This window comes from Schistocerca piceifrons, chromosome 3 (assembly GCF_021461385.2).
Source record: "Schistocerca piceifrons isolate TAMUIC-IGC-003096 chromosome 3, iqSchPice1.1, whole genome shotgun sequence".
NCBI classification, from domain to species: domain Eukaryota; kingdom Metazoa; phylum Arthropoda; class Insecta; order Orthoptera; family Acrididae; genus Schistocerca; species Schistocerca piceifrons.
In genome coordinates, this window is record NC_060140.1 from 852,706,195 (window position 1) to 852,731,276 (window position 25,082).

Sequence of the window (25,082 nt, forward strand, 5' to 3'; positions counted from 1 at the left end):
CGCTTGGTACTGCAGACCGTAGATGAAACCCCCAGGAGCAGGTTTGGTGGGCGTGGACTGCAGAGGGAATACCTAGAACCGCAGCGGCCGGAAAACGGAGCAGCAATGCTCCAGCAGGTCGCAGGGAACAGGCGCGGACCACAGAGGACGTGCCTGCAGGCGTTGGTGGAGGGGGAAGGCCATAGGCATAAATACTGGACCAGGTCCACTCGAGGAACAGTCTCAGGTCGCACTTGATGAAGGTTACGAGCTACGTGACTGAAATATCGTGCAAGTATTATGCTGATATCCGGCAGAACACCCGACAACCCAAGATGTCATTAGATCGCCGGGAAAGCCTGAAGAGTTACATCAAAAGTCTCTACGGGGAGGAGATGTATCAGAATATCACGAAGTTGGACAAGCTTCGGCAGAAGAAAGGGAAGATGCTGAGTTCTCTCAGTTTTTTGCTGAGGTGTCGAGATGGAGAAGTGGTACCAGTATTTGCCAGAATTAAACATCACATCAACTCCAGAGCGGCGAACAAGATGAAACGCAGAGCCAGCATGGCACTGGTGAGAGAGAGGATTCGAGATATGCGCCACAGGTTAGATGTTTTGGCCAGGCAGCTGTTACATATTCATCTGTACATGGCAGCCTCCTTAACAAGAGAAGATTGGGATTGGGTAGACCGTGCCTCCTGGTCTTTAGATGAGTGTGATAGAAGGAATGCCTCATCTTGCCAATCTGCAAAGTTTGACCGCATGACTAAGAAAGCACAGCAGTTGGAAGAGACACGCACTGTGACGAATCTGAGTGGCATACAGTTTGATGATACAACCTTAAAGGTACTCAGCAAGGGTCTCAACTTTGCTACGACCCCTAGAAACATACCCATTTCAGGTTTCGTCAGTGCAGTAGAGCAAGTTGCAGCCACACTTCCACCTAATGTGGCAGAGGAAGTCTGCTGAGAGATCTGCAGGGCCCTCACCAAGGCCAGGCCGCCGAAATCGAACATCACAACTGAGGAGAGGGTTGCACTCAAGAAACTCCGGGAAGACAACAGCATTGTGGTACTGCCAGCAGACAAAGGGAACTCCACTGTCATCTTGCAGCGGGTGGATTATGATGAGAAAGTACGTCAACTCCTGGAGGACCCTGCATACAGAATTCTGGAGTGTGACCCCACGGACAAGGTGGCCAAGAAGACTAGTGCTCTCTTGAAGGAAACAGGGATGCCCGATAAGATCATCAGACAACTACGGGAAAAAGTGCCAGTGCCACCTAGACTGTATGGCTTGTCTAAAATACACAAGGAGGGCGTGCCCCTACGTCCAATTGTCAGTAATATTGAGGCACCTATGTACACAATAGCCAAGTACTTGAAAGGTTTCCTGTCTCCATATGTGGGGAAATGTATTCACCACATCCGCAACTCAGACGATTTCCTGCAACGTGTCAAGCAACTGCACATCACAGATTCGGACATCATGGTTAGTTTTGATGTGGTATCGCTGTTCACCAGGGTCCCACTGAAGGACTCACTAGAACTGATTGCAGAGAAATTTGACGGTGCTCTGTTGGACCTGTTCAGTCATACACTGACATTCACGTATTTCCTGTACAGAAACCAATTTTACGAGCAAACTGAAGGTATAGCTATGGGTAGCCCACTGTCCCCTGTGGTTGCCAACATGTTTATGGAGAGTTTTGAGGAGAGGGCATTGGAGACAGCCACATTTAAACCCACATGCTTCTTTAGGTATGTGGATGACACCTTCGTGATCTGGCCACATGGGATGGACAGGCTCAATGAGTTTCTTGAACATCTTAACTCATGCCACCCTAATATCAAGTTCACCATGGAACTGGAGAAGAATGGCCAGCTGCCATTTCTGGATGTACTAGTCCAGAGGAAAGCAGATGTATCATTTGGCCACAGTGTGTACCGAAAACCAACACACACTGATTTATATCTGCAGGCCAGCAGCTGTCACCACCCTGCACAGAAGAATGGGGTTCTGAAGACTTTGGTCCACAGAGCACGTGCCCTGTCGGACCAAGAGAATCTACCTATAGAGATAGCATGTCTCAAAACAGTTTTCTCCAAGAATGGATACACGGACAGACAAATTGAGAGGGCACTCCAACCAGCCACTATACCACAGGTTCCTGAAGAAGACCAAGATGAAGCAAAGAAGGTGGCATATCTGCCCTATGCTGGCTCTATTTCTGCCAGAATCAGAAGGATCCTCCGTAAACACAATATCAAGTGTGTTTTCTGTCCATCCAACAAGATCGGGGGACTGCTGGGGAGTGTCAAAGACGACCTGGGGTTACGAAAACCAGGGATTTACAATATACCTTGTCAATGTGGCGTGTCCTACATTGGCCAGACGACAAGAACTGTGGAGATCAGGTGCAAAGAACATCAGAGGCACACTAGATTAAGACAGGTGGCTAAGTCAGCCATTGCTGAACACTCTAGAACTAGATCATGCCATGAAGTATGAGGATACCAAGATTCTAGCACAAACACCCGGATTTTAGGACAGTGTTATAAGAGAATCGATAGAAATTAAAATGGCTGACGATCTTATGAACCGTGACACAGGGTACCAGCTAAGTAGAGCCTGGGATCCGGCTCTGGAATTGTTAAAGGAGCAACGGGGCCACCTGCAACACTACACAAACAGAAGAACCAGAGACATGGAGATGGAAAACGAGCCCCTGACGGACTGCCAGGTGCACCAGACCAAAGATGGAACACCCAGAAGTGGGACTGGTGGGCGTGGACCACAGAGGGAACATCCAGAGCCGCAGCGGACGGAAAACGGAGCGGCAACACTCCAAGAGGTCATGGTGAACGGGCGCGGACAACAGGGGGAATGCTTGGTACTGCAGTCCGTAGATGAAACCCCCAGGAGTGGGTTTGGTGAGCGCGAACCGCAGAGGGAACACCTAGAACTGCAGCGGATGGAAAACGGAGCGCAACGCTCCAGCAGGTCGCAGGGAATGGGCGCGGACCACAGAGGAAGCGCCTGCAGCCGTTGGTGGAGGGGGAAGGCCATAGGCATAAATACTGGACCAGGTCCACTCAAGGAGCAGTCTCAGGTCACACCTGATGAAGGTTACGAGCTACGTGACCAAAATATCATGCAAGTACGACGCTGATATCCGGCAGAATACCCGACGACCCAAGATGTCAGAAAGATTATGTATTCTTTTTTTGGTGTATCAAAAAAAATGAAATTTTGACAGATAATTTTTGGTCTGACCACTATACGAGTAAGGTCGAGTTTTACAGTCCCCAGCTAGCAGCCGCTTAATGGGAGTAGTGCAGAAAATGTGTTTTATGAACATGTAATAATACCTAACCAGAGAATAAAGGTGGGATAACTAAACTGGTGGTTTTGCCAAGGTTAGTGAAGTTAACTGGAGAATAAGTTTTGACACTGGCAGGAATAGTTACAGAATTAGTGATGACAAGATTGTTTTTAGAACGAGGAAGGACAAGAAATGAGGACATCACAAAAATTATAAAAAATATGACAATTCCAAATTTATATAAAAATTTCGTACTACTACTTTTCGATCTCATGCTTGAGAATCTGGAATGTATGAATGAAATGTGAAACTGTTTCCTAACATTAAGGTTTTTGCTTGTAGGCCTAATAGGTATTTGATATTGGTAGTTTGGTGAATTATATACTGTTGTGTTAGAAAAAGGACCATTTGTGCCAAAACAGTCTTGCTGCAATATTAGGCAGGTCTATATCATTTTATCTAGCAGACAGTGACAAAATACACATAATTAGATCAAGAAACCACACCAACCTTGGGTACTATTTATATTAACAGCTTTTTCAGTATTAGACAGCAACATTTCATTTTTTCATGTAGCAAAATGTTTAATGAACTTTGATTAGGTAATAGATATTTTCCTAGAAAGGAAAACATGACATGTAAAGTTGAAGCAAGATTAGAGAGAAAAATATGCTAGGACTTAAGGATTGAAGATTGTACTGTTTTCTTGTCTCTTGTCTCAATATGTATACTACACTTAATTTTATGTCACACAAAACAGGAAGTTATTAGCTAATAGGCAATAAAAAGTGCAAATTTTCTGAAGAGTTCTTGTTCTCCCAGTTACAAACAATCCCATCCAGTATTAATTGTGAGTTTTTCTTTTCAAGAGGCACAGGATGTCAAACTGGCTGACTGGGAGCAGGAGAGGCATCACAGGACATTTTAATTTCCACTGTCCTGAATGTAGTTTGATGGCATCCATTACAAAATATTACGTGTTTGAATTCCACAGGGAAATACAGTGATGTGCAATAAGAGAATGCTGTATGAAGAGGTGTGGCACTGCACTTTGGCACACTTAATACAAAATAACATGTCTTAAATTTCCTTGAACACATATGTCTTATGTACCAGACACTTCAGAAAGGTGAACATATTTTTGAAAAGTAGATTTTTAAAATTTTTCATGTCCTACCTCAAACACTCGAGAAGCAGGGGGGTTACTCCAGTTTGGAAGTATCGTAGATCCGGGACTGATGCATGGAGCAGTCTGAGTTATAGTGGGGAGGTGAGTACTGTCCACAATACCTGTGTTTACTTTTAGTGATCCTCATTTATAAGCTCTCACGTCAAATGAAAACAAAATGGATTTCTGTGTCAGGATCTATCAAGTGAATTAAAGTACATTCACATAATTATGGAAGGCTACAATATGTTATTAGTTTCAGATTTTATTTTATTTCCACCTTTCTGAGAGTCAAGCATTAATTGCCTTGCAGAACAATAAAGTTATTTTTGTCACTTTGCTAAAGAAATCTGGCTTTTATTAATCTCTTCCACTGTGCCAGTCAACTTATTTGAAATGGTGTGTTTAATTCCACACTATTAGCTTGTTTCAACTGTTCGCAGCACTTCCAAGTGCATGTTTTCATCTTCTAGCACATATGGCATTATGCCATAATAAAGAACCAAACATGGGATGATACAATATTGGTACTCCAAGAAAATTTACATCTGAATCTGGACATATGAATGTGCACTTTAAGCCAAATTATGCATTTTAGTATGGTTCACAAAATTTTGATGCTCTTGGAGTAATCTCTAATGTCTTGTTTCTTTTATGACATAATGTAAGATCTTTTAATGTTTTACATGTAGAAACACACAGGCGTCCTACATCATCTTAGCTGTGGAAATGCAGGACGCCTGTTATTTGGTGCTCTGTGGCAACTGCTGAAACAACCTATTCCTAACAGGTCACATACTTTCAAAGTAAATTTCCTTTTACACAAGATGATCTATGTCCGAGAATGTATGATGAATTTCTTAAATCACAGAGTATTTGACTCTCATTTAGAAAACAACTCTTTGAGGATGACCATTCAGAAGAATTTCAAGCCCAGAAGATCAGACATCTATGTCACTGTTAAAAATTTTACAGGCACATTTGTGTGAGGTATCTAAAGTGTAACAAAGGCAAAAAAGATTAACATTATATGTGAAAGCTTAGTTTCTCTAGCAGCTTATTAATATTCGAGACCAATATTAAATGTAAAAGCTTTTCTTTTCTAGTAGCAACACTATGTATATTAATTTGAAACATGAACTTTTCCTATTTGTGTGTTCATACCACATAACTGTGATGTTGCTATTGGCTGACTACATCACATATCCTATGCTCTGAATATCTATTGTCATTGGCTGGTGAGATCACATGACACAAGCTATGACTGGCTTACAAAAGTGCATCGCAATCTTGATTTCAATGCTTCAGAAAGTAACATGCCGAGTTTGGTGGAATTCAAATTTATACTTTCATAATACAGAAACATGTAGTGTACATGTTACTGCACAACAAAGATCTTTCTAAAACATATTATTTTCCCTGAGTTTCACTTTCTAAAGTGCCAGGTAATTCTACGCCGGTGTATAGAAATATAACCACTGAAACAATTGATAAGTTTTACAGTTCTGAGGAAAAGTATACTGTCACTTAACACAGATAAAGTGTATTTTCACCTGGAAGAAAGTGTATTTTTAACCAGGAAATGGACCTTTTTTTTTCCCCCTTGTCCACGTGTACACCCTGCGGGGATTGTTTTGACTTAGCTCTTTCAGTGCTCTGTCAAATTTTTCATGCAGTATCATACTCCCATTTCATCTTCATCTACATCCTCTTCCATTTCCATAATATTGCCCTCAGGTACATTGCCTTTGTATAGATTCTCTATATACTCCTACCACCTTTCTGCTTTCCCTTATTTGCTTAGGACTAGTTTTCCATCTGAGCTCTTGAGATTCATACAGGTGGTTCTGTTTTCTCCAAAAGTATCTTTAATTTTCCTGTAGGCAGTATCTATCTTACAACTAGTGATATATGCTTCTACATTCTTACATTTGTCCTCTAGCCATCCCTGCTCAGCCATTTTGCAATTCATGTCTGTCTCAATTTTGAGACGTTTGTATTCCTTTTTGCCTGCTTCATTTACTGCATTTTTATATTTTCTCCTTTCATTAAATAAATTCAATATCTCTTGTTTTACCCAAAGATTTCTACTAGCCCTTGTCCGTTTACCTTCTTGATCATCTGCTGCCTTCACTATTTCACATCTCAAAGTTACTTATTCTTCTTCTACTGTATTCCTTTGCCCTGTTCTTGTCAATCATTCCCTAATGATCTCTCTGAAACTCTCTACAACCTCTGGTTCTTTCAGTTTATCCAGGTCCCATCTCTTTAAATTCCTACCTTTTTGCAGTTTCTTCAGTTTTGATTTAAAGTTCATAACCAATTGATTGTGGTCAGAGTCCACTTCTGCCCATGGCAATGTCTCAGAATTTAAAACCTGGTCCTAAATGTCTCCCTTACCATTGTATAATCTATCTGAAACCTTCCAGTGTATCCAGGCCTCTTCCATGTATACAACCTTCTTTCATGATTCTTAAACCAAGTGTTAGCTATGATTAAGTTATGCTCTGTGCAAAATTCTATAGTCAACTTCCTCTTTCATTCCTTACCCCCATTACATATTCACCTACTACTTTTCCTTCTCTTCCATTTCCTACAGTCGAATTCCAGTCCCCCATGACTACTACATTTTCATTTCTCTTCACTATCTGAATAATTTCTTTTATCACATCATACATTTCTGCAATCTCTTCATCATCTGCAGAACTAGTTGGCATATAAACTTGTACTACTGTGGTAGGCATGGGCTTCATGTCTATCTTGGCTACAATAATGCAATCACCATGCTGTTTGTAGTAGCTTATACGAGTTCCTATTTTTTTATTCATTTTTAAACCTACTCCTACACTTCCATTATTTGATTTTGTATTTATAGCCCTGTATTCACCTGACCAGAAGTCTTGTTCCTCCTGCCAGCAAACTTCACTAATTCCCACTATATCTAACTTTAACCTATCCATTTCCCTTTTCAAATTTTCTAACCTACCTGCCCGATCAAAGGATCTGACATTCCATGCTTCAGTCCGTAGAATGCCAGTTTTCTTTCTCCTGATAACGATGTCCTCATGAGTAGTCCCCGCCCGGAGATCTGAATGGGGGACTATTTTACCTCCGGAATATTTTACCCAAGAGGACGTCATCATCATTTAACCATACAGTAAAGCTGCATGACCTCAGGAAAAATTATGGCTGTAGTTTCCCCTTGCTTTCAGCCATTTGCAGTACCAGCACAGCAAGGCCGTTTTGGCCCCTGCAACTACTGAAAAGTGCCGCTCCTCTTCAGGAACCACATGTTTGTCCGGCCTCTCAACAGATACCCCTCTGTTGTGGCTGCACCTATGGCATGGCTATCTGTATTGCCAAGGCATGCAAGCCTCTCCACTAATGGCAAGGTTCATGGTTGCGTATGCAATCAAAAGTTAGACAAATGAGAGAGCTATGAATTATATAAATGCAATTCCTATACAACAGGAGCTATGGGACATCAAAAGTTACTGTATGCAAAGATTGCAATCTGAAGAAGCACTTGCCAAGCTGTTGTGGATGAGTTCAGTATCATGCTTGATGACACATAAAATGAAACTCCAAAATCTTTTATCCTACACCAAAAGCAACACAAATAACGTGCATACAAAGATTGTCAGCACATGTTTGCATTTGATGCCTTGAGTTTCATATTATTTTGAGATATACCTGCAGCAGGTATGATTACTGTGAACGGCGTTGTGTGCTGGAGAACAAAAATACAATGAAAATTGTATTCTTGTATCAAATTTCTCACAATGAAATCTTTCAGTCCTTCTACCAAAGCATTTCATATTTATGGTACCAGCAGTAAAACAATATAAAAACAAATATTACTTTTTAATAGCCTTACCTATGCAAGTCTGAATGAATGATTTCATGATACCAACAGCTAATTGTGTTTGAAGATGGCAGTTGAGAAAAGTTTCCAGCGTCATGCTGTCTAATTCTTTAACATAAGGATCTTCTAATGGCTCATTCCAGTTGATTCTTTTCATTATGTTCTCTACCTGGAACAAAATTATTTCTTAAAATTAAATATCATACAATGAATGAAGTCTGATATTTAAACTTTATCATCTTAATATTCTTTCTCATTGTTTTCAGTTGGAACAAGTTGTGAGGACTTCACAAGCAAGAACACAAATGTGAGAAAATAAGACTTTGTGTTGACTGGTTGAGCTCCTGTGGGGAAAGTATCTGATGTTCACAGTCTGCTGTGTGTTACTGTATTGTGTAGATCTTCTTTCTGCATGTTAAATAATAAAGTGTTTGTGAAATCCATCCATGTGCTCTCTTCATTTCATTTGAGCATTATGATTAGGAATTCCCCCACCCCCCGGTGGAGGTCCCGCAGCAAACAGCAACAGCTACTGCATCTTAATCAGTGTACTTTAGCTAACTGCCTTCACTACAACAATGGACCATCCCATGACTGCAACTCTTGTGAACAACAGGTGCACAAAAGTGGTCACCATGACGCTTAGTATAACATTTTTCACTATCCAGATCAGCCTGCATGGAAGTGTAGCTCTCCCACGTCATCCTGCCATTTACAACACACGTGTGAAACAGCAATGTGTAATAACTTATGACATTCTCATTGATTTTGGTCGTAAGTTCAGTGCTTCCTCACACAAACAAGTCAATATTCTGCTAGCTACTCCAAATCCACAGAGCTGCAACTCATGTGATTATACTGGTCCTTACATGTTGGGTGTAGCTCAGCTATCATCATATTTAAAAATTAAAGCAGCAACGTGTTGGCACAGTCAGTACATGCACATGTACTGCCAATGTGGTGCTGCTGTAATTTTCGTTTTAATAAAGTATTATATGGCCAAGAAATTAGTTTCTTTAATCTAATCATATTGATAGTGCACAAAAAGGTTACAACAATCAGTTTATACAATAAGGACAATGTCAAGAGTTCTGTATTATGAGCAAATGCGTACAGTGTATTTTAATAGTTTATTAGTGCCTTACATGTGAAATTATAGCAAGGGAATGTGCTGCATGAAAGAATATAAACAGGGTATTCATACTGTGAAAAAAAGGAAGGGGGAGGTGAAGTACAAATGACTTGAAATCTCAATTATAATGATTCATAAAAGGGATGATCAAGAGTAAGAAATTAATTACACAGTTATAATATATTTTTAAAACTAGTTTTGTTTTGTTTTAGGGCACAGAAACAACTAGGGTCAAATGCTCCCATGTCATAACTGTAGAACACTAAGAAAAAAAAAGCAGTTAAAAAAAGAAAAAGACTATACGTGAAGCTGAATTGACAGAAAAGAAGACAGCTAAAAACAATGTCTTGGAGAATGGTCTATAAAATATGCCACAGAGAAACGGAGGTCTTAACTAAAGATTAAAAGTCCTTTGCCATATTGCTACAATGGATAAAAAGTAAAAGCCCATGCATTGTTCACTCAAATGGCTGATAACTCAGAGGGCAAATGTAAATGAGAACATAAGTGGTTAAAAAAGGGCATTCTGTAAGGAAACAGTGAACTGTCAGAGGTTGAGGGCTATGAGCACATAGTGGAGGGGGGTCACTACTTAACAAATGCAATGGCTAAAAACACGGTGCTCAATACAAAAATGATCTCCTAGCGGCGAGAGGACTGAGAGGAAGTCATCCAAACCAATGGGAGAGGCTTAATTCCCTGGAGTTTCTTCCCATGAAGGGAGAACCACTGGTTATCCCAAAGTGACACTACCTGCTGACAGACGGCAGCACATAGATCATCAAAGGGAATGGAAGAACTAGCTGGCCAAGGTATGAGGACTGCAACCTAGGCAGCAGTGGCAGTGGCCTCGTTTCCCATCAGGAACCCACAAAAAAATCACAGTGGCTCCATCAAGAGTGAGAAAGTGACAGCACACAAAGGCTCTGAAGGGCACTGAGAGAGTCAGAGCAGATGACGCAATACTGAAAAGCCTATGTTGCTGGATGCACTGTGTGGCCTGACACAGGGCGAAGAGCTCTGCTGTAAATACTGAGCTGCGGTCCAGAAGCCAATATCAAAAAATGTCGGTGCCAATGACGAAGGCACACCCGGCATCGTGGTTAGTCTGAGAGCTATCAGTATACAAGAAGGTACTATCGCGAAGTTCTGTGCAAAGATCATTATACTTATGGTGATAGAGTGAGGCTGGAGTAATGTCTATAGGAAGTGAATGAAGGCCAAGCTGAATGAGGGCTGCTGCACCAGGTCAAGGTGGTGAAGGGTTCACACCCATTGGAAAGGTGGCAAGTTGCATGAAGTTAAGCTGCTGGAGCAAGAGCTAAAAGTGAGCTCCAGGAGAAGACAGCCATACCCCATACTGGCAGTCGAAGGAGCCATCAAAGAAGGAGGCTTAGGATGGGTGGCCAGGCATGGCAGAAAAATGGCATGCATATATGCTGAGCAGAATATCACAGTGGTATGACACCAGTAATACGGCAGCTTCAGCCCACAGACTCTCAACCGGGCTAGTGTAAAAGACGCCAGTGGCCAAACAGATGCCACGATGGTGTATAGTATTGAGATGGCATAAGAGGGATGGATGTGCAGATGCATAAACGAAAGACCCATAGTCTAGTTTCCAATGTACAAGGGACTGATACAAACAGAGGAGGATGGTCCGACCCACTCCCCAGGAAGTGGTGCTGAGGACACTTATGACATTGAGGGACCAAGTACAGTGGGTAGCAAGCTAAGACACATGGGTTTCCTATCAAGCATGAGCCCCATGAATTTTATATTTTCAATGAAGGGAAGAGCAACAAGCCCAAGATGTAAAGACAGTGGAAGAAACCAACTGCACTGACAGAAATTCATGCAAATGGCATTGTCACTGGAAAAGTGAAAGCCTTTGTCGCTGCTCCATGAGTAAAGATGACTGAGACTTCGCTGAAGACACTGCTCAAGGAGACAAGTCCATGGAGAACTGCAACAGATCACAAAATCATCAACATAAAGGGAGCCGGAGATGCCCGGTGGGAGGCAGGCCATTGCAGTGTTAATGGTGATAGCAAAGAGGATGACGCTCAGGACAGAGACCTGAGGCACACTGTTTTCCTGAATAAAGGTGTCTGATAAGGCAGAAACAATATGTACCTTGAAAACTCTGTCTTTTAAAAATTCCTTAAATGAAACGGGGCATGTGGTCTTGGAAGCCCCACATGTAGTGAGTATGGAGGACACCAGTCTTCCAGCAGATGTCATAGGCTTTCTCCAAATCGAAAAACATGGCTATAGTCTGGTATTTCCACAGAAAACCATTTATGATATGGGTTGACAAGGTGATGAGATGGTCAACCTCAGAATGGCATGCTCGAAATCCACATTGTGCAGTGCTTAGTAAACTGCAAGACTTGAGCCACCATACCAGCTGGGAATGAATCATACATTCCATCACCTTGCAAACACAGTTGGTGAGAGAAATGGGGTGATAAATAGAAGGAAGGTGTTTGTTCTTGCCAAGCTTGGGTATGGGTATGACAGTGGCTTCATGCCAGCATCGGGAAACGTGCCCTCTGCCCAGATATTATTGTACGTATTAAGGAGAAAGTGCTTGCCTGCAAGAGAAAGGTTCTGCAACATCTGAATGTGAACATTGTCTGGCCCTGGGGCAGAGGATCAAGATGAAGTGAGAACATGAGCTAGCTCCCTCATAGCAAAGGCGGCATTGTAGCACTCACAATTCTGAAAAGAGAAGGGTATTGCCAGAGTATCCTTTACTCATTTCCAATGGAGGAAGGCAGAATGATAGTGGGTGGAGTTCAAAATCTCTGCACAAAGTGGCTCAAGGTGTTGGAGATAGCAGTAGGGCTTTTAAGACATCTTATGCTACTGACAGGCTGGAAATTGGGGAATGGACCTTGATCCAAGACAGGTGTTGGAGGCTGGGAATGGTTCTGTTAAAAGAACTAGTAAAGGATATCCAGCTAGCTTTTCTGCTATCCCAAAGAATGTGACGACACTGTGGATGCAATTGTTTGTAACGAATGCTGTTTGCCATTGTAGAATGATGGTTAAAAATGCAGAGAGCATATCTCCATGCATGAGTGGCATAGTGGCACAACTCAGTCCACCAAGGGACCTGGACACAGAATGGTAAAGAGGAAGTGCAAAGAATGGAACATTCTACTGCATTAAGGATGATGTTTGTAAGATATTCTACCTGGTCATTGCAACTAGAGAAATGTTGTTCATTGAAGGTCACCTGGGAAAAGTGAAGCCTAGTCAGCCTTAGAAAGCTGCCATTTGTGTGTGCACATACGTGGGGTAGTAGTCAGCAATCAGATGGCACATGGAAATGGTCACTCGAGTACTTGTCAGAGAAAATGGACCACTTGAGATGATGGGCAAGCTGGGTAGGGCAGAAGGAGAGGTCTAAATGGGAACAGGTGTGAGTGTAGTCTGAAAGGAACATGGGTGCTGCCGTGTTAAGATAGATGAAGTTAAAGTGACTGAGAAGGTCAGACAAGAGGGGCACTTCTCTGACAGGTTCTGGGCAAGCCCCAAAGGGAATGGTGCACATTAAAGTCACTGAGCAGCAGAAAAGGATGAGGGAGTTGCCCAGTGCACACCGGCAACACTGAGGTCAGCCGGGTGAGGGTATCCGAGTCTGCAAAGGAGAAGACCATTTCTCTTAGTTTGACTTCTTGGAGTCTTTCCAGTTGGCAGAGGAAGACTCAGATGTTTGTTGGCTGGAAGGATGTAGGAAGTCATTGGGGAAATATTCCTTCCGTCCTTCCCAGCCAGCCAGTTGTGTAGCAAGTGACTTCACCCCATGAGGCAAAAGTTTGGTGGCTTGTTGCACAGCTGGGGGAGGAGATGGGAACACTACCATAACACTGTGTGATTTCACAACCACAGGGCTAAATTTGAGGTTGCATGTCTGCATGGCCATGTGCTTCATGGAGCAAGATGTAGTGAGAACAGTACTGTAAGTGCCAGACGGTTGAACACAGGTTTCCGACTAGCCAACAACTTGTGAGCGACCAGCTAAGGTACTTTTTCCTTCACCTGGATCTCCTTGACAGCCCACTCATCAAGATACATGGGACACTCTTGGGAGGATGTGGCATGGTCACAATTGCAGTTCACAAGTGGGGAGAAGGAGGTGGACAATTGCCCTCGTGAGCATTCCTACCGCAGATTACACATTTGGATGGTTGTTAACAGGACATGCAAGTATGATTGTGATCACGACACTGGTAGCAGCACATTGCATTCAGAATGTAAGGTCATGCTGAGATAACTTCATATTCTGCTTTGATCTTTGATGGAAGTACCACTCGATCAAAAGTGAGAAAGAGAGTGGGTGTGGGCACTAAGGATGCATCTGCTTTTTTCATCACCTGATGGTCTACAATGACACCCTGATCAGAGAAATATTTTTGGATTTCTGCCTGAGTGAGACCATTAAGCAGCCTAGAGTACATAACACCATAGGAAGAATTCAGCATTCAGTGGGCCTTGACATCAACAGGATAGCTGTGGAGGAGTGAAGCTGCAAACAGTTGTTGTGCCTGAGAATCAGAAGCAGTCTCCAAAATTGATGTGCCATTGTCTAAATAAGAGCAGGATTTCACAGAGCCAGCAATTGTATCAATACCTTTCTGAATAATAAATGGATTTACCACAGCAAAGGAGTGACTACCTTCAGTATGTGAAATCACAAAGAACCATGGTGCAGCTGGGAGGGTCTTTCAGTCATTAGCCTCATTCCATCTATGTTTGGTAGACAATGGTGGTGAAAAAGATGATTGGCTCATTGTGAGAAAATCCCCCATGACTGCCAATATCTCTGATGGCATGCTCCTTCCAACTGGAGGTCACCCCCTCAGAAGGGGGCACATCCACGTTAGTTGATTGTTCACACCTCACATCACACCTCCTGAGCATCTGACAGAGGGACCAATCAGCAATTTAGGAAGGTGGCAGCTCAGGCAATCCTCCCTCTCTGGGCCTGGCCTGTATGAGGAGGTACATGTGAATCCTACATGTCAACTTGGGGCTGGGAATTACACGTTTCCCAGTCACCTGTTACACGTCAGACGCATGGGCTGTCCTTCAGGAGCACACACAGAGGAAGAAGAAAAACAGGAACCTCAAATCCCAAAATGGAGGAAGGATAGGAGAAAGGGAACAAAGAAAAGAAAGAAGGGACAAAAGGAGTGGAAAGACCGTTCTGATATTGGCAACTGAATTTGAAGAATGTATTTCCAACAATATCCCAGACATATTCCACAAGGGAGGGGGAAGCAAGCAAGAGGACAGACATACAGCAATAAGAGAAAAGATGCTGCAAAGGCAAGGGCCAAACAGTAGCCAAGCGTGTACCCACCAAAGAGTGGTGAGGCCCCTGGGCACTATTTCTAAAACTGGACAACTAAATTAAAAATATAACATCACAACGATCTAGATTGAAATTGATACACATATTACACAAGGAGATACTGTGCATATTGCCTGGCAAAGTATAACACAGAAGATGTAGTTCCTATTACATGAGGCTCAAACTAACATCAGACTTCCAAGATATTTAAAAGGTTTTTAAGGAAGTTGCTCTGAAGTGCTACTGAAGAATTTTTATACTAATAAGTGTTTTTATAATATTAAAGAACTCCTTTCAGAGGAGTTGATTACCTTCTCATTTGTAACTTAAATTATTGTATTTTTCTAATTGCTTCTAAACAGTTATGATGTGACTTTTAACATCTGGTCACAACCTGAAAGAAATGTTCATTTTCTCCATACATCCATCATCTGGTGGATATCTGGACAGTAGCTGTTATTGTGTCTTATATACTAAGGACAACATGATCAGCTGCATTTACTGGTTTTATTCATGTGAATCCATGATCATAAACTGCTCCCCATACTACCTTGTAGGCAGCAGCTGGCTAGTCGGAACAGGCTTCAGTCCTATTCCCTGAGTGGTGTTTATGCTATTGACTACATACAGGGAGCGAAAGGCTATTTACAATTTGTACAGAAAGCAGATGGCAGTTATAAGAGTTGAGGGGTATGAAAGGGAAGCAGTGGTTGGGAAGGGAGTGAGACAGGGTTGTAGCCTATGCCCGATGTTATTCAATCTGTATATTGAGCAAGCAATAAAGGAAACAAAAGAAAAGTTCAGAGTAGGTATTAAAATCCATGGAGAAGAAATAAAAACTATGAGGTTCGCCGATGACATTGTAATTCTGTCAGAGACAGCAAAGGAATTGGAAGAGCAGTTGAACGGAATGGACAGTGTCTTGAAAGGAGGGTATAAGATGAACATCAACAAAAGCAAAACGAGGATAATGGAATGTAGTCTAATAAAGTCGGGTGATGCTGAGGGAATTAGATTAGGAAATGAGGCACTTAAAGTAGTAAAGGAGTTTTGCTATTTGAGGAGCAAAATAACTGATGATGGTTGAAGTGGAGAGGATATAAAATGTAGACTGCCAATGACAAGGAAACCATTTCTGAAGAAGAAAAATTTGTTAACATCGAGTATAGATTTAAATGTCAGGAAGCTGTTTCTGAAAGTATTTGTATGGAAGTGAAATGTGGACGATAAATAGTTTAGACAAGAAGAGAATAGAAGCTTTTGAAATATGGTGCTACAAAAGAATGCTGAAGATTAGATGGGTAGATCACATAACTAATGAGGAGGTATTGAATAGAATTGGGGAGAAGAGGAGCTTGTGGCACAACTTGACTAGAAGAAGGGATCAGTTGGTAGGACATGTTCTGAGACATCGAGGGATCACCAATTTAGTATTGGAGGGCAGCATGGAGAGTAAAAATCGTAGAGGGAGACCAAGAGATGAATACACTAAGCAGATTCAGAAGTATGTAGGCTGCAGTAGGTACTGGGAGATGAAGAAGCTTGCACAGGATAGAGTAGCATGGAGAGCTGCATCAAACCAGTCTCAGGACTGAAGACCACCACAACAACAACAACAACAATATTAGACTGAACCAATTCCATGTCATCAGCATAATGTTAATATCTCAATAACAAAAGGGCTATAAATAATGTCTACAAAATCTTAGCCCAGTCACACTCACACAAAACTGATGAAAATAAATAAAAGCTGTCTTTCGGTAACTTGTTCCTTCATTGGAAAGGATAGAGGAGGGAGGGAAAAATGGGGAAAGAAAATGGAAAAGAGAGAACTCAGAACATAGGTTATGAGGTAATAAGGGGAAGGTAAGAAAAGATAATGAATCATAAACACTCTGGGCACAAGCAAACCATTTGCCCTCCAGCATAATTCTAGTGACCTAAGTGCCTGCTACACCCACAGCCCCCTTCTTTTTACACTTTTCATTACTTATTTTGATATCTTTCTCTCCTTACCCAAGTAGCTCTTTCCCTGTTCCCATGCCAGCAAGATGCAGCCCTCTATTCCTTCAATGCACTCAGCCTTTTTACTTCTATCCTTCTCCACTGCCCCCCCCCCCCCCTCCCCTTCTAACCTCCTGACTGCACCTAGCTGCTCTACCCTCTCTCAACCTCGTCCCTGGATGCTCCTGCAGCAGCACTTTACTGTCCCTCCCCCTCTCACAGCCTCTTCATTACCCCCACCCGGTTGCCTCTGCCATCATGCACTGCTGTTCGTAGACTTGCTTCAGCTGCCAGTGACTGTGGTCATACGTGTGTGTGTGTGTGTGTGTGTGTGATACAGCATCTCCACGATATGGCGAATAGCAAAAACACTTTTCATAACATTGTTTCATTGCATCCTGGATTTTCCATGTTTCATTTCTTCTTATATGGTGTTAATCGCCTTATCTCGCATATGTCTCTTTACTTGTCAAACTATCCTCTTTGCTTTGAAGTTGGTACAGTGTTTAATATGCACTATCTTTGTCTTCCCTTTGACACCCTTTACTCCATCTTTACTTACCTTCTCCTTGTCGTCTCAAACTAGGTTGTGAATGACCTGCATCCACTTTTTGTTCTTCCCATTTTTTCCCTCCATCCTCTCTCTTCCTTAATGAAGGGACATGTTTCTGAAAGCTAGGTTTTATCTACTTTCATTGGTTTTGTGGGAATGTCAGCTGTACTGAGATCAGGTAAGTGCTTACCACCCCATCTGTCTCTGTATATTTTCACATTTCTGTATGATATCTTCCATTCATCAATCGGGTAGTGTGTCCAATGTGTCATATTTGTAATTATTGTGATAAAGCAAATATCCCACAATACAGACGTATTACCACGGAGGAGAAGTACACATACAAGTTGAAGGAACATAGTCCTCTTCTGGTTGACATAGCCTAATACGTTTTAAGGTACCTAGTAATCTTGTAGGCCATTTGATTTTATCACAATACTTACAAATATGACACAGTGTAGACATCATCTATAGTTTATGTGTTTTATTAAGTTTTCACTACTATGGTAATTATATGTACATATGTAGTTGGAATTGGATCAGTCTAATGTAGTTTTATGATTAAAAAAGAACTATAGACATTCAGATTTTGTATCTTGTGCAGTAGCACTGTAGCATTGAAACTGGTGTGTATGAATAAAACCAGAAAATCTTGCTGACGGTGCTATTCTTACTAAATGTTGTTATTATTGTTGTTGTTGTGGTCTTCAGTCTGGAGACTGGTTTGATGCAGCTCTCCATGCTTCTCTATCCTGTGCAAGCTTCTTCATCTCCCAGTACCTACTGCAACCTACATCCTTCTGAATCTGCTTAGTGTATTCATCTCTTGGTCTCCCTCTAAGATTTTTACCCTCCACACCTGCCTCCAGTACTAAATTGGTGATCCCTCAATGCCTCAGAACATGTCCTGCCAACCAATCCATTCTTCTAATCAAGTTGTGCCACAAATTACTCTCTTCCCCAACTCTATTCAGGACCTCCTTGGAAGTTATGTGATCTACCCATCTAATCTTCAGCATTCTTCTGTAGCACCACATTTCAAAAGCTTCAATTCTCTTCTTGTCCAAACTATTCATCGTCCATGTTTTACTTCCATACATGGCTACACTCCATACAAATACTTTCAGAAACGACTTCCTGACACTTAAATCTATACTCAATGTTAACAAATTTCTCTTCTTCAGAAACGCTTTCCTTGACTTTGCCAGTCTGCATTTTATATCCTCTCCACTTCAACCATCATCAGTTATTTTGCTCCTCAAATAGCAAAACTCATCTACTACTTTAAGTGTCTCATTTCTTAATCTAATTTCCTCAGCATCACCTGACTTAATTCGACTACATCCTATTATCCTCGTTTTGCTTTTGTTGATGTTCATCTTATATCCTCCTTTCAAGACACTGTCCATTCCACTCAACTGCTCTTCCAGGTCCTTTGCTGTCTCTGACAGAATTACAATGTCATCAGCAAACCTCAAAGTTTTTATTTCTTCTCCATGGATTTTAAATCCCGGTCCGAATTTTTCTTTTGTTTCCTTTACTGCTTGCTCAATATACAGATCAAATTGCATTGGGGATAGGCTAGAACACTGTCTCAATCCCTTCCCAACCACTGCTTCCCTTTCATGTCCCTCGACTCTTATAACTGCCATATGGTTTCTGTATAATTGTAAATAGCCTTTCGCTCCCTGTATTTTACTCTTGCCACCTTCAGAATTTGAAAGAGAGTATTCCAGTCAACATTGTCAAAAGCTTTCTCTAAGTCTACAAATGCTAGAAATGTAGGTTTGTGCAATTTCAGTCTTTCTTGGCGTATTCCACTTATGAATTCTTCTTGGGTTATCAGCCGAGCCGAGTGGTGGCGTCATCTTGTCGCAATGAGTTTCGTACCCGTCATATTCTGGCGAAGTGTCGGGATGCTGCATTCTGCATATCTATATGGCTGCTTGGCTGTCATCTGCTACTGTAGGCCGGCCAATCACATTCCTAAGGAAGGGGGTACCGCGTACCCGCGTACGTGGCGGTGGTAGGGGGGGGGGGGGGGGGGGCTTGACGTGGACTGGCGTCGAGACCCAGTGGCTATCCAATCTGTCTGCCGACGCTGATCTGAAGGCAGTGGCATCCTCCGCAGACAGATTGGTAGCCACCGGGACTCCACGCTGGTTGGCGCTGCACTGCACCCCCCCCCCCCCCCCCTCCCCCGCCCCACCCCATTCTGGAGGAACGTGACTGGCCGGCCTACAGTAGTGGTGACAGCCAAGCTGCTATATAGATATGCAGAATACCACATCCTGACATTTTGCCAGAAGATGATGGGTACAAAACTCATTGAAACATTGTGACAAGACAACGTCACCACTCGGCTGATAACCTGAGAAGAATTCATCAATGTAGGTTTGCCTTTCCTTAATCTATCTTGTAAGATAAGTTGTAGGGTCAGTATTGCCTCACATGTTCCCACATTTCTACGGAATCCAAACCGATCTTCCCCGAGGTCGGCATCTGCCAGTTTTTTCCATTCGTCTGTAAAGAATTCATGTTAGTATTTTGCTGCTGTGACTTATTAAATATAATAGTTCGGTAATTTTCACATCTGTCAACACCTGCTTTCTTTGGGATTGGCATTATTATATTCTTCTTGAAGTCTGAGGGTATTTTGCCTGTCTCATATGCCTTTCTCAGCCGATGGTATGGTTTTGTAAGGGCTGGCTCTCCCAAGGCTGTCAGTAGTTCCAATGGAACGTTGTCTACTCCCAGGGCCTTGTTTCGACTTAGGTCTCTCAGTGCTCTGTCAAACTCTTCACACAGTCCCATATCTCCTATTCCATCTTCATCTACATCCTCTTCCATTTCCATAATATTGCCCTCAAGTACATCGCCCTTGTATAGACCTTCTATATACTCCTCCCACCTTTCTGCTTTCCCTTCTTTACTTAGAACTGGGTTTCCATCTGAGCTCTTGATATTCATACAAGTGGTTCTCTTTTCTCCAAAGGTCTCTTTAATTTTCCTGTAGGCAGTATCTATTTTGCCGCTAGTGAGATATGCCTCTGCATCCTTACATTTGTCCTCTAGTCATCCCTGCTTAGCCCTTTTGCACTTCCTGTCGATCTCATTTTTGAGATGTTTGTATTCCTTTTTGCCTTCTTCATTTACTGCATTTTTATATTTTCTCCTTTCATCAATTAAATTCAATATCTCTTCTGTAACCCAAGGATTTCTACTAGCCCTCTGCTGCCTTCACTATTTCATCCCTCAACGCTACCCATTCTTCTTCTACTGTACTTCTTTCCCCCACTATTGTCAATCATTCCCTAACGCTCTCCCTGAAACTCCCTGCAACCTCTCGTTCTGTCAGTTTATCCAGGTCCCATCTCCTTAAATTCCCACATTTTTGCAGTTTCTTCAGTTTTAATCTACAGGTCATAACCAATAGATTGTGGTCAGAGTCTACATCTGCCCCTGGAAATGTCTTACAATTTAAAACTTGGTTCCTAAATCTCTGTCTTACCATTATGTAATCTATCTGATACCTTTTAGTATCTCCAGGGTTCTTCCATGTATACAACCTTCTTTCATGATTCTTAAACCAAGTGTTAGTAATGATTAAGTTGTGTTCTGTGCAAAATTGTACCTGACAGCTTCCTCTTTCATTTCTTACCCCACTCCATATTCACCTACTATGTTTACTTCTCTTCCTTTACCTGCTATTGAATTCCAGTCACCCATGATTATTAAATTTTAATCTCCCTTCACTATCTGAATAATTTCTTTTATCTCATCATACATCTCATCAATCTCTACATCATCTGCGGAGCTAGTTGGCATATAAACTTGTACTACTGTGGTAGGTGTGGGCTTCATGTCTATCTCAGCCACAATAATGCATTCACTATGCTGTTTGTAGTAGCTTACCCACACTCCTATTTTTTTGTTCATTATTAAACCTATTCCTGCATTACCCCTGTTTGATTTTGTATTTATAACCCTGTATTCATCTGACCAGAAGTCTTGTTCCTCCTGCCAGCAAACTTCACTAATTCCCACTATATCTAACTTTAACCTATCCATTTCCGTTTTCAAATTTTCTAACCTACCTGCACGATCAAAGGATCTGACATTCCACTCTCCAATCTGTAGAACGCCAGTTTTCTTTCTCCTGATAACGAAGTCCTCCTGAGTAGTCCCCACCCGGAGATCTGAATGGGGGACTATTTTACCTCTGGAATATTTTACCCAAGAGGACGTCATCATCATTTAACCATACAGTAAAGCTGCATGCCCTCAGGAAAAATTATGGCTGTAGTTTCCCCTTGCTTTCAGCCGTTTGCAGTACCAGCACAGCAAGGCCGTTTTGGTTAGTGTTACAAGGCTACATCAGTCAATCATCCAGACTGTTGCCCCTGCAACTACTGAAAAGGCTGCTTCCCCTCTTCAGGAATCACACTTTTGTCTGGCCTCTCAACAGATACCCCTCCATTGTGGTTGCACCTACGGTACGGCTATCTGTATTGCCGAGTCACGCAAGCATCCCCACGAACGGCAAGGTCCATGGTTCATGGGGGGGTCTTACTAAATACAAGTATATTATATACTCTTACTAAATATAAGAATATTATACACTCTTGGAAATTGAAATAAGAACACCGTGAATTCATTGACCCAGGAAGGGGAAACTTTATTGACACATTCCTGGGGTCAGATACATCACATGATCACACTGACAGAACCACAGGCACATAGACACAGGCAACAGAGCATGCACAATGTCAGCACTAGTACAGTGTATATCCACCTTTCGCAGCAATGCAGGTTGCTATTCTCCCATGGAGACGATCATAGAGATGCTGGATGTAGTCCTGTGGAACGGCTTGCCATGCCATTTCCACCTGGCGCCTCAGTTGGACCAGCGTTCGTGCTGGATGTGCAGACCGCGTGAGACGACGCTTCATCCAGTCCCAAACATGCTCAATGGGGGACATATCCGGAGATCTTGCTGGCCAGGGTAGTTGACTTACACCTTCTAGAGCACGTTGGGTGGCACGGGATACATGCGGACGTGCATTGTCCTGTTGGAACAGCAAGTTCCCTTGCCGGTCTAGGAATGGTAGAACGATGGGTTCGATGATGGTTTGGATGTACCGTGCACTATTCAGTGTCCCCTCGACGATCACCAGTGGTGTACGGCCAGTGTAGGAGATCGCTCCCCACACCATGATGCCGGGTGTTGGCCCTGTGTGCCTCGGTCGTATGCAGTCCTGATTGTGGCGCTCACCTGCACGGCGCCAAACATGCATACGACCATCATTGGCACCAAGGCAGAAGCGACTCTCATCGCTGAAGACGACACGTCTCCATTCATCCCTCCATTCACGCCTGTCGCGACACCACTGGAGGCGGGCTGCACGATGTTGGGGCGTGAGCGGTAGACGGCCTAACGGTGTGCGGGACCGTAGCCCAGCTTCATGGAGACGGTTGCGAATGGTCCTCGCCGATACCCCAGGAGCAACAGTGTCCCTAATTTGCTGGGAAGTGGCGGTGCGGTCCCCTACGGCACTGCATAGGATTCTACGGTCTTGGCGTGCATCCGTGCGTCGCTGCGGTCTGGTCCCAGGTCGACGGGCACGTGCACCTTCCGCCGACCACTGGCGACAACATCGATGTACTGTGGAGACCTCACGCCCCACGTGTTGAGCAATTCGGCGGTACGTCCACCCGGCCTCCGGCATGCCCACTATACGCCCTCGCTCAAAGTCCGTCAACTGCATATACGGTTCACGTCCACGCTGTCGCGGCATGCTACCAGTGTTAAAGACTGCGATGGAGCTCCGTATGCCACGGCAAACTGGCTGACACTGACGGCGGCGGTGCACAAATGCTGCGCAGCTAGCGCCATTCGACGGCCAACACCGCGGTTCCTGGTGTGTCCGCTGTGCCGTGCGTGTGATCATTGCTTGTACAGCCCTCTCGCAGTGTCCGGAGCAAGTATGGTGGGTCTGACACACCGGTGTCAATGTGTTCTTTTTTCCATTTCCAGGAGTGTATTTGTCTATGAAGAAACTAACATACAAATAAACAAAGATTGTTGTAGCACTGATATCGGCAGTTGCTATTTGTCAGTAGCTATCAGCAGCAACCATCTACATTTACATCTACATCTGTACTCTGCAAACCACTGTGAGGTGCATGGCAGAGGGTATGTCCCATTGTACTAGTTATTAGGGTTTCTTCCTGTTCCATTCACGTATGGAATGCAGGAAGGATGATTGTTTGAATGCCTCTGTACAAGCAGTAATTGTACTCCCGAAGTAATCATTTAAAGCCGGTTCTTGAAACTCTGTTAATAGACTTTCTGTTCTTTAAATTTTGTTGATAGACTTTCTGTTCTTGAAACTCTTTTAATAGACTTTCTCGGGATAGTTTACATCTATCCTAAAGAGTCTTCCAGTTCAGTTCCTTCAGCATCTCTGCCACAATCTCCCACAAATTAAACAAAGCTGTGACTGAATGGGCTTCAAACAGTGACTCATTGGTTTTATAGTTATAGGATGCTATGTTTTTTTTTTTGTGAACTGCAAAATTTTACGTTTCTGAACATTTAAAACAAGTTTCCCATCTCTGCACCACTTTGAAATCTTATCATGATGTGACTGAAAAATTATGTAGCTTTCTTCAGATAGTACTTCATTATACATAACTGCAACATCTGCATTACTATTAATATTGTCTGTAAGTTCATTAGTATACAACATGAACAGCAAGGGTCCCAACACACTTTCCTGGGGAACACCTGAAGTGCTTCTACATCTGACAATAACTCTCCATCCAAGAAAACATGTTGCATACTCCCCACCAAAAAGTCCTCAATTCAGTCACAAATTTCACTTGATACCTCATCTGAGTATATCTTTGACAATAAGCATAGGTTGGGACTGTGTCAAATGCTTTTTGGAAATCAAGAAATACAGCATCTACCTGATTGCCTTGATCGAAATCTTCCAGTAAGTCATAAAACAAAAGTGCCTGTTGGATCTCACATGATCAATGTTTTCGGAAACCATGCTGATTAGCATTGGGGAGATCATTCTGTTCAAGATACCTCATGAAGTTTGAGCTCAAAATATGTTCTAAAATGCTACAACAAAGCGATGTCAAGGGTATTGGGCAGGATCACTTCTACTACCCTGCTTGTAGACAAGGTGTGACCTGCACCTTTTTCCAAGAACTGGGCATGGTTTTCTGTTCAAGGACATATGATACATGGTAGTTAGAAGAGGGTCAAATTCAACTGCAAATTCAGTATAGAATCTGACAGAGATTCCATTTAGCTCTGCAGTTTTGTCCAATTTAAATGATTCTGCTGTTTCTCAACACCACTGACACTAACACTTATTTCATTCATCTATGGGAACGGGATTGGTAATCGGGATATAGAAAACTTAATTCCAATATATGTAGTAGCTCATATATATTTACACTTGACACTGAGTCCATACAGAATGAAGTATAACAAAGAACTGACTAAAGTAAAGTTAAGATGGAGGCTCGACAGAGCACTTAGAGTGCACAGATATTAAGTTTCATCGTCAATATGAACTATGAACTCCCGACACCACACAGCCCCCCCCCCCCCCCCCGCAGTACGGAATACAACAGATGTCCAAAGGTGAGGGCATGCGGGCATCAACA

General features: G+C 42.6%; 1 protein-coding gene across 1 annotated transcript in view; it reads right to left on the reverse strand.

Moving 5' to 3' along the window:
• LOC124789120 (probable flavin-containing monoamine oxidase A) overlaps window positions 1–25,082 on the reverse strand; it is a 267,938-nt gene that overhangs the window by 130,958 nt on the left and 111,898 nt on the right. Inside the window, exon 3 of the mRNA XM_047256409.1 lies at window positions 8,352–8,508. Coding sequence (XP_047112365.1) covers window positions 8,352–8,508 — 157 coding nt within the window. The remainder of the gene's footprint in view (window positions 1–8,351; window positions 8,509–25,082) is intronic.